A 9,536-nucleotide genomic window follows, 5' to 3' on the forward strand; every position below is an offset into this window, starting at 1 on the left:
CATACTGGGCCTCTTCTACCAGGCCTCATGTCTCAGGCTCTCTCTTTCTACTCCAGGGAGAGGTTTCCTCTTCCAAAGTGCAGGGAATTCCGCCTCCCAACCCACAATGAGCTTGTACCGAACATTAGACTCCATTTCAAACAGGCTTCAGCAGGTTTTCATACCTGACTCCTCTCGTCACTGGACACACCCATCAGCATCTTCCTGAAAATGCCCCACTGGAGCAGTGTCCCCTCCAGCCATCCCTTCCCCACCTGCAGAAGAAGAAGGTGTGTGTGTGTGTGGGGGGGGAGGAACAGAGTGTCTTGGGTCTCTGTGTGCTTTAGAAAACATTGCATTGACTCTGCTGTGGGGGGCTCAAACAGCAGGAGGTTGGAGCTGCAGAGAAGCCATCCCCTCTCCCCAAGTTCTGCCCTCTCAGGAGTCTGTTTCCAGCCATGACCAGCTCCATACAGACCAGTGGACGAGAGTCCTGAAGAGAACATCTCACAACAGGGCCCTATGCACAGTGGGCAGGAGTGAAAGTTTTAGTCAATCTTGAGCACAACAGAGAAACCAGTCACTTTCTGAGCCTCTCGCATAGTGGGGAGGGGAGTATTTACCCCCCCTCACTGAGGGGTGACAAGAACTATTGCTGGGGAATGAAGACCGCTGCAGAGACCTTGAATTTACCCAGCTCCTGTGTGTTCCAAGCTGCTGATGTTCACTGTGAGGTTGGTGAATGGTCTGGGTATTTTTAAAGCTACTCATCATCTCATGATTTTTTGGCAGCTGGAATCACCCCATTTTGGGGATCACGGGGGGAGGGGAGGAGAGTGGGTGGGAGGATGAATAGGGATAAAATGGCTGTTCCCCAACCTCAGAGGTTAGGAGAGGGTAAGACAGCCCCCCACTCTGAGCAGCTAGCCAGCAGACCCATATTTTTGTATATGATTGAATCTAAAACCTTAAATAATCACGTGCATTGGGGGTGAGGGCAACGTTTTCCCTGGTCATGCCTGGAAACAGACTCCTGAGAGGGCAGAACTTGTGGGGAGGGGATGGCTTCTCTGCAGCCCCAACCTCCTGGAGCACCCATGTGGAAAAATTAGTGGGTGCTCTGCACCCACCGGCAGCCAAGCCCCCACCCCTATGACCTCACCTCCTCCTCCTCCCCTGAGCGCGCCGTGTCCCTGTTGGGGACACTGGGGCATGGCCACTAGGTAACTCGAGGGGATGGAAGACCACGAGTGTCGATGAAGCCCCCTCGCACTAGGCCCAGGTGTCCTTGGCCCCCTCTCCTGCCTGTAGGCACTCGCAGCAGCTCTGCGTACTAGGCCCAAGTGTCCTTGCCCCCCCGCCTGGAGGCACACACAGCAGTTATGCTGAGAATCTGCAACAATATGTTGCAGAGTCAGACTGCCTGAAACTAAGCAAGGCCAAACAGGGGAGATATGGAAGAACAATGCTGAATAAAGCAGCTTTATGTATAGTTTAACAAATGATACAGAGAATCAGGGAACTAGCTGGGAACTGGATTGGCTGGCTATATGAATACTTGGGGCAGCTTGCTATTGGATAAGTATGCTGGGAAAAAGGATGTATAAAAGCCTGTGTAACTTCCTGCTTGGTGTGCAGGATTTGAGATTTTATTCTCCCTGTACCTTTTTGCAGCTGCAAATAAACTTTTCTGTTTCTCCACCCCGTTGTGATTATTGGGTGCAGCACACCGGGTAACGAACCAACTCAAGCTTTTGTTCAGCCTCTCGGCACTGGGTGCCGGCAACATCCCCACTCCTCCGCCTACCTCCCAGCTCTTGCCACCGCCAAACAGCTCTTTGGCGACGTAGCATGCTCTGGGAGGCAGGCGGGAGGAGCAGGCACGTGGCGCACTCAGGGGAGGAGGTGGGGCCTGGGTGGGGATTTGGGAAGGAGTTGGAATAGGGGCAGGGAGTGGACGGAGTTGGAGCGGGGACCTTTGAATGTGGGGGGGGGCGGGGTGGGGGTCGAGCACCCATCGGTGCGAGTAGAAGTCGGCGGCTATGCCTCTCCCCTCATCTCAGCAGCCCAACCCGCAGCCGCAGCAGCAGGAGGGGGGAGGGAGGGATAGCTCAGTGGTTTGAGCGTTGGCCTGCTAAACCCAGGGTTGTGAGTTCAATCCTTGAGGGGGCCATTTAGGGATCTGGGGCAAAAACTGGGGATTGGTCCTGCTTTGAGCAGGGGGTTGGACGAGATGACCTCCCGAGGTCCCTTCCAGCCTGAGATTCTATGAACCTGAGCCACGAACATTGCTTGGGTCTCTCTGGTGCTGGGGAGGAGGCTGCTGGGGCCCAGGCAGGTCTGTTCCAGATGAGCTGCTGCCATCTTCCCTCTCCGGACTTTCCCACCTCCGGAACTGTCTCTCTTAAAATAACACACTTGGAAACCGCCCAGCTCCCTCTGCTCTCCTCAGCTAGGCCTGAAAATGCCCCACCCCACGTGCTCAGTCCCTGTCTATTGCCAGCAGCGATTTGGGATCCGGTGGGCTGGCTTCGAAGCTGCAGCCGTCAATGCAACCCTGCCCCTTCACACCCACCATCTCGCCCACGCATTGCTCGATTTTCTCTTGCACCAGCCCTGGCTTCAGGGCAAGAAGCTACTGGCAGCCTGCAGCGCCTGGGAAACAAGGAACCCAACTGCAGACCGCCCCACAGAGCGATGGCTGCCGGGGGCGGGGAGAGGGCTAGCCCCACAGAGCGATGGCTGCCGGGGGTGGGGAGAGGGCTAGCCCCACAGAGCGATGGCTGCCGGGGGCGGGGAGAGGGCTAGCCCCACAGAGCGATGGCTGCCGGGGGTGGGGAGAGGGCTAGCCCCACAGAGCGATGGCTGCCGGGGGCGGGGAGAGGGCTAGCCCCACAGAGCGATGGCTGCCGGGGGTGGGGAGAGGGCTAGCCCCACAGAGCGATGGCTGCCGGGGGTGGGGAGAGGGCTAGCCCCACAGAGCGATGGCTGCCGGGGGCGGGGAGAGGGCTAGCCCCACAGAGCGATGGAGCGATGGCTGCTTGGAGGGTGGGGAGAGGGCTATCCCCACAGAGCGATGGCTGCCGGGGGCGGGGAGAGGGCTAGCCCCACAGAGCGATGGCTGCCGGGGGCGGGGAGAGGGCTAGCCCCACAGAGCGATGGCTGCTGGGCGGTGGGGAATGGGCTATCCCCACAAAGAAATGGCGGCTGAAGGGTGCGGAGAGGGCAATCCCCACAGAGCAATAGCTGCCGGGGGTGGGGAAGGGCTATCCCCACAAAGCGATGGCAGCTAGGAACTGGGAGTGGGCTATCCCCACAGAGCAATGGCTGCCGGAGGTGGGGAGAGGGCTATCCCCACAGACCGATGGCTGCTAGGAGCTGGGAGAGGGCTATCCCCACAGAGCGATGGCTGCTAGGAGCTGGGAGAGGGATATCCCCACAGAGCGATGGCTGCCGGGGGTGGGGAGAGGGCTATCCCCACAGAGCAATGGCTGCCGGAGGCGGGGAGAGGGCTATCCCCACAGAGCGATGGCTGCCGGGGGTGGGGAGAGGGCTATCCCCACAGAGCGATGGCTGCCGGGGGTGGGGAGAGGGCTAGCCCCACAGAGCGATGGCTGCCGGGGGTGGGGAGAGGGCTATCCCCACAGAGCGATGGCTGCTAGGAGCTGGGAGAGGGCTATCCCCACAGAGCGATGGCTGCCGGGGGTGGGGAGAGGGCTATCCCCACAGAGCGATGGCTGCTGAGGGGCGGCCCGCGCACATTCCGGGGGGCGGGGTGAGAACCGGACTCCCTTTCTGAATCAGCACCGCCCCCTGCTCCGGCGGAGCGCTGCGTAGTGAGGTCACTTCCGGCGCGGCGGCGGATAAGCGGCCCCGTGCCGTACTTGCGGCCTCTTTTGCCTCGCGCCGTGCAAGATGGCGGACACGCAGGTCAGGGCTCCGCTCCGAGGCGGGGCCTGCTGGGGTCTGGCGCGGCGCGGGCGGCGCGGGCCGGCTCGGGGGACACGCAGCCGCCGCCGGGGCCGCAGGGGGGCGGCTCGGCCCGGCCCGGGGCTGAGGCGGGGACGCGGCCCGCGCCGGGACTCGGGGGGGGGCGGGAGGGAGCGGGGGAGGGGGCTGGGCTGGGCTGGGGGGGGAGGGGAGGGGGGCTGGGGGGGGAGGGGGCTGCCCCACGCGGAGCCCTGGGGACGTGGCCGGCCCGCGCCGCGTCTCCCGCTGCCCTCGCCCTAACGCGGCTTTCCTTCGGCCGCCCCCGCGCAGACGGAGCGGGCCTACCAGAAGCAGCCCACCATCTTCCAGAACAAGAAGCGCGTGCTGCTGGGGGAGGGGGGCAAGGAGAAGCTGCCCCGCTACTACAGGAACATCGGCCTGGGCTTCAAGACCCCCAAGGAGGTAACAGTGCCCTTGTGGGTGCATAGGCGTGAGCCCCCCGCGGCCGGCCCTGGCTTTGGCTTGCTGTTCCTTGGGGGTGACTCCTTCACTTGTTCTCCCCGCGGAGGCTGAAGGGTTAGTCTGGAGATAGTACTACGCTTGGGTTAGGAGACTAAAATCCAGTAGGATAGAGATAATAAATTCAGACTGTCGATGGCCAGAATATTTCTGTCCCAGTAGCAGGTTAACAGCCAGGGAATAACCCAGGAGGTTATGAAAAGCAGTTTCTTTTCCATGCTGACATGTGATGTTTTTTCTCACGATGGTCTTCCAAGTCCCACAGGTGAAGGGGCTTTGAGGATAGTTGCCGAGTGGCCTTGCTGATGTCAGTTCATACAGACAGGAATAAAGGAGGCAATGTGCCTCAGACTTGCAGTACCAGTCCTCTTGTAGCACCCAGATTCACCACCTGGGGTGCAACAAGTTTTCATTGCTGGTAGATTTTTGCAGCACTCACTAACTTTTTAGCTCCAGAGCACTGATGTCAGATTTCTCTGTTTTCAGGCCATTGAGGGCACTTACATTGACAAGAAATGCCCGTTCACTGGTAATGTCTCTATTCGTGGTCGTATCCTGTCAGGTAAGGCCTAAGAAACGCTTCTGTTCTGTGAGTAGAATTATTACTTCGGATAAATTTCAAAACCTTTTGGTTACGTGAACACCCTGTGGGGAATGCGTGAGTAGAGCTGTTTTGAATCTGGATCCATCAGTTAAACAAAATGTAGGCATATGAGCTTATTAATGGAAAACAGGATTGTTTGGAACTTGCATAGACTAGAGCACGTTGCAGATGTCCTTGTGTCTGAGCCTGCTGGAACTAGAGACCCCAGCATATGGGGCTATTGTTAAAGGTGGTAGCCATTTCTTGCCTTTAATGTGCAGCCCACTCTTTAGGATTTCAGATCCCAAGACAATAAATGCCTCCTTTGGGTTTGTACGCTCCCTACCAGAAATAATTACTATCTCCTCTTTTCACTGCTGCTATGGTCCTGAGCTGCAAATGATGCTATTCTCACGATGGTCTTCCAAGTCTCATGGTGAAGGGACTCTGACGACACTGCCAAATGGCTTTGCTGATGCCTGGCGAAAGGACCCAGGAGACAGTGGCAGTACCCTTCTTAGGAGAAGCCCCTTACACTGAAATAGAACTGTTTTGATTGACCCAATAGTGAGGAGAACATCAACTTCAGGGGGCATGTTGCTGTTGAAAAATGCATGCAGAGGCTACAGACTTGCTAATGTTGCCCCAAATTATCTGATACCATCCTTTGAAGCTTAAATTCTGAGTAATCCATTTCTAATCTACAGTGGATTTCAGAGAGCTAACCAATCCTTACCAAGTATTAGGAATAACTAATTAGCTGCCATCTTCTGAATGTAATACGGGGTAGGATAGAGGGGAATGTAGTGCCTTTGTTAATGCGTGAAGGAGGATGGGTAAAGCAGTGGGGTAGGTAATCAACAGCTCCAAGTATAGGGTCCTATTGAACATTCCAGGGAAAGGTAGGGGACAAGTCTCTTCCTCTGTCTCCAGTCTGTACAATCAAGGTTGGTGGTTTAAGCTTTGTAAGGAGTTATGTAAGTGCACTATATTGTATTGGATTTATTTTACTATAAACCATTGGTAAGAGTTACAGGGTAGCATAATAGGAAAATTTGCTACATAACCTTGACGGTCTCCTGCCTGAGTCTATATTACCTGAGTGTTACTCTCCAGACCGGAGCTTCTTTTGGGAAGTCTCTGGCCTTATCTATACTAGGAGGCTTTTGCCATTGTACTTATGCTGGTGTATCTAAACTTGCAAAGCCCTTCTAGTGTGGATGCAATTATATCAGTTCTCTGAACCAGCAAAAGTATACTGGCAGAAGCACAATTAGAGTGGTACGTGTCTGCACTAGGGCTGATACCAGCAAAGCTGTGTTGGTTTTAAATAAAAAAAAACAAAAAACATGACCAGAATAACTTTGTAGACCAAACACCACAACTAAGAGTGCTTTACATTCTTCCCTGCTCCACCCCCCTTATTCCTGCAGGTGTGGTTACCAAGATGAAGATGCAGCGTACCATCGTCATCCGCAGGGATTATTTACACTATATCCGCAAGTACAACCGTTTCGAGAAACGCCACAAGAATATGTCTGTACATCTCTCCCCCTGCTTCAGGTGAGCGCAGGAGTAGTTCTGGGGGCTACACTGTCTAGCAGTGATTTGAAGGGAGGTACACAGCACCACTAATCTGAACCCTGATGGCTCTACATAGGTCATTACATAGTCCATCTGTTGGTGTCTATACTACCCGCCGGATCGGCGGGCAGCGATTGATCCAGCGGGGGTCGATTTATCTTGTTGAGTCTAGATGCGATAAATCGACCCCGGAGCGCGCTTCCGTCAACTCCGTTACTCCACCTTAGCGACAGGTGCAGGCGGAGTCGACGGGGGAGTGCCAGCAGTAGGCTCACCGCAGTGAAGATGGTGAGTAGATCTAAGTAGGTCGACTTCAGCTATGTTGTTCACATAACATAGTGAAGTTAGATTGATCCTCCTCCCCCGCTAGCGTAGACCAGGCCTGTGCCATTCACTAACCCAGATAGAAGCCCTGGAGACTACAGACCCCAGAGTGCAATGATGGGCTCAAGATGAGGAGTCAGGTTATTTGTATTAATCCATTCTGATAGAGACTGTGACCACGGGCAAGCTGGTTATCTTCTACCTCCATTTTCCTATATGTAAAATAGAAATCGCTCACCTGTCTTGCTAGTGTGGTGTTAAGGTTAAAGCATGCCTGTGCTTCGAAGTTGAGCTGTGCTGCAAGAGCTATACTATGCTCAATCTCGGCCCAAACAGAAAGCTGTTCCGATCAAAGGGGGAGTGTGAGAGACCCAGAATTGTAGTTGGTGACTGCACTTCTGTCTAGAAACGTAAATGAAGTGAGGCAACACTGTAAAACTACATGCACTGTGCATTTGCCACTCCTGACCTAGAGCCTGTTTGGTGGTGGTGATGTCTAAACTCACGATGGTCTGCAGAGCCCCCTGTGATGAAGGGGGACTGCTGAAAATGCCAGTCTGGCAATGCTGAACCATAAAACATGTTCTGGTCTGGCTGCCCCTAGTAGCAAATGCTTCTATGTGCAGGTACTTTCTGGCAAACTGTCAAACCTGTATGTGTAGGGAAGTTTATAAAGTGAGCTGTCTGCATGTGACTTGTGTCCAGTTAGTAAATGTCAAAGATTTTGAGTTTTCCTGGGAGGAAGCCTTCTTGCAGTACTTACGACAGGGAACTTAGAGTAAAGACTGAATCCCTATTCTTGGTGCTGTCTGACTTACTCTGTGATCTTGAGTAAGTCACTTCATCTCTAATCTTTATTTATCCCTCGGTAACCAAGCATTACTTGCCTACCTCCCTGAAGATTGTAAAGTTTCATAAGTATTTATAAAAAGAAAAGGAGTACTTGTGGCACCTTAGAGACTAACCAATTTATTTGAGCATGAGCTTTCGTGAGCTACAGCTCACTTCATCGGATGCATCCGATGAAGTGAGCTGTAGCTCACAAAAGCTCATGCTCAAATAAATTGGTTAGTCTCTAAGGTGCCACAAGTACTCCTTTTCTTTTTGCGAATACAGACTAACACAGCTGTTACTCTGAAATAAGTATTTATAAAGCTCTTTCAGATCCTTAGAAGAAAGGTACTTCTCAGTGGTTTGAGCATTGGCCTGCTAAACCCAGGGTTGTGAGTTCAATCCTTGAGGGGGCCATTTAGGGATCTGGGCCAAAAATTGGGGATTGGTCCTGCTTTGAGCAGGGGGTTGGACTAGATGACCTCCTGAGGTCCCTTCCAACCCTGATATTCTATGATTCTATAGAGCAGAATATAGGGAATCTTTCAAATGATGTGAAGATAAAAGTACTGAGAGTAGGGAGAGGGGGTCCTGTAGCTTAACACCACTCTGATCATCTTGTCTCTGGGAGGTCCTTGATTAGCATTTCAGTCCAAATTCAGGTGCCTGAGAACCAAGCAAGAAGCTTTTTCCAAATATCTAGATGAAGATTGCAAGGGAAACACCTAGTCTTTGCCTGGGCAATGGGTCCTCAAGTACTTGTTTTTAATTTTGATTGATCGTCTCCTGTGGGAACTTTGTGTGCTATCTGTCTTACATATTGGAGCTTGCTTCACACATGCCAAAACCAAAGGTTAGAAGGACCTTGTTTAGAGGTGGATGGAGGACCTCTCACTTACTGAAATGCCACCTGTTTGGCACTTAAATAACAGCAGAAGGTGTCTTCATGAAATCTGTTTCTCAGTGTTGTCTTGCTCACTTGCCTTTAGTCTCTTCAGTGCTGGGCTGGCACATTTGTGCTGTAGGAACAAATTTCTGGTGGCAAAGAATCTGCTGTTTAGCTATCTAAAAGCAGCTGTGCTTTTTTCCAGGGATGTCCAGATTGGGGATATTGTGACTGTGGGGGAATGCCGTCCCCTCAGCAAGACAGTCCGGTTCAACGTCCTCAAGGTCACAAAGGCTGCTGGCACCAAGAAGCAGTTCCAGAAGTTTTAAAGGCGACAAATGGATGATCAGGCTGAATAAAACTTTTGTAAAAACCTGTTCAGTTTGTGATCTGAAATGAGCAGGGATGGCAATCTAAGGGGCATGAGACTGCAGGACTCTAGAAAAGGATATAGTGGTCTTGCTCCAGGTCCTAGGGTATCTCCAGGAGTGCTACTTGGGCCATCTTACTTCTAAGTGCTCAAAAAAAGGTGGGGAGGAGGGCTTTGCATGCTTATCTACAAAGAAGGTATGAATGGGTTTTTGGCTTCCCTGTAGGACTCCTCTTTCCACCTACAAATCTTTGCTTGCTCCATGGTACCAACCAGCTGAACAATCTAGTGAGATTTCAGAGGTGGGGTTCCATTTTTAGTGAAACTCTTCTCCCAGATGTGTTTGCCTTTAAGTGTATTCACTTCCTTTTTCAATCAGGCTTCACTTCTTCCTGTCCTAGCCCTGCTAGTTCAAGACTTTCATAGTCTTCTGTGAAAGTCTGAATAAGACCAAAATTTCAAATATCAAAAAACAGGTTTTTCTTTAAAAAAAAAAAAAGGGTGTGCTTTAGGTACAGTAAAACATCAGT

At 52.6% G+C, this 9,536-nt stretch overlaps 1 protein-coding gene and 3 non-coding genes across 4 annotated transcripts; all 4 read left to right on the forward strand.

Annotated features, from left to right (window-relative positions):
* The first annotated feature begins 3,778 nt into the window (after positions 1-3,778).
* On the forward strand, positions 3,779-9,013 carry RPS11 (ribosomal protein S11). Its single transcript, XM_048849418.2, has 5 exons — positions 3,779-3,909; positions 4,240-4,371; positions 4,915-4,990; positions 6,445-6,574; positions 8,842-9,013. Exons 1-5 carry the CDS (start codon positions 3,895-3,897, stop codon positions 8,963-8,965), a joined length of 477 nt encoding a protein of 158 aa, XP_048705375.1. The 5' UTR covers positions 3,779-3,894; the 3' UTR covers positions 8,966-9,013.
* On the forward strand, positions 4,650-4,743 carry LOC125630753 (small nucleolar RNA SNORD35). The gene has a single exon (XR_007354791.2). It is a non-coding gene; the product is annotated as a small nucleolar RNA SNORD35 (small nucleolar RNA).
* LOC125630752 (small nucleolar RNA SNORD35) lies at positions 5,406-5,496 on the forward strand. Its single transcript, XR_007354790.1, has one exon. It is a non-coding gene; the product is annotated as a small nucleolar RNA SNORD35 (small nucleolar RNA).
* Positions 7,404-7,498, forward strand: LOC125630751 (small nucleolar RNA SNORD35). The gene has a single exon (XR_007354789.1). It is a non-coding gene; the product is annotated as a small nucleolar RNA SNORD35 (small nucleolar RNA).
* Positions 9,014-9,536: the final 523 nt, after the last annotated feature.

Source organism: Caretta caretta, chromosome 1, assembly GCF_965140235.1.
Source record: "Caretta caretta isolate rCarCar2 chromosome 1, rCarCar1.hap1, whole genome shotgun sequence".
In the NCBI taxonomy this organism is placed as follows: Eukaryota; Metazoa; Chordata; order Testudines; family Cheloniidae; genus Caretta; species Caretta caretta.

Coding starts and splice junctions, on each gene's coding strand:
- RPS11 (XM_048849418.2), top strand. Junction 4,991..6,444: donor TCGTGGTCGTATCCTGTCAG/GTAAGGCCTAAG, acceptor TTATTCCTGCAG/GTGTGGTTACCAAGATGAAG. Junction 6,575..8,841: donor CATCTCTCCCCCTGCTTCAG/GTGAGCGCAGGA, acceptor GCTTTTTTCCAG/GGATGTCCAGATTGGGGATA.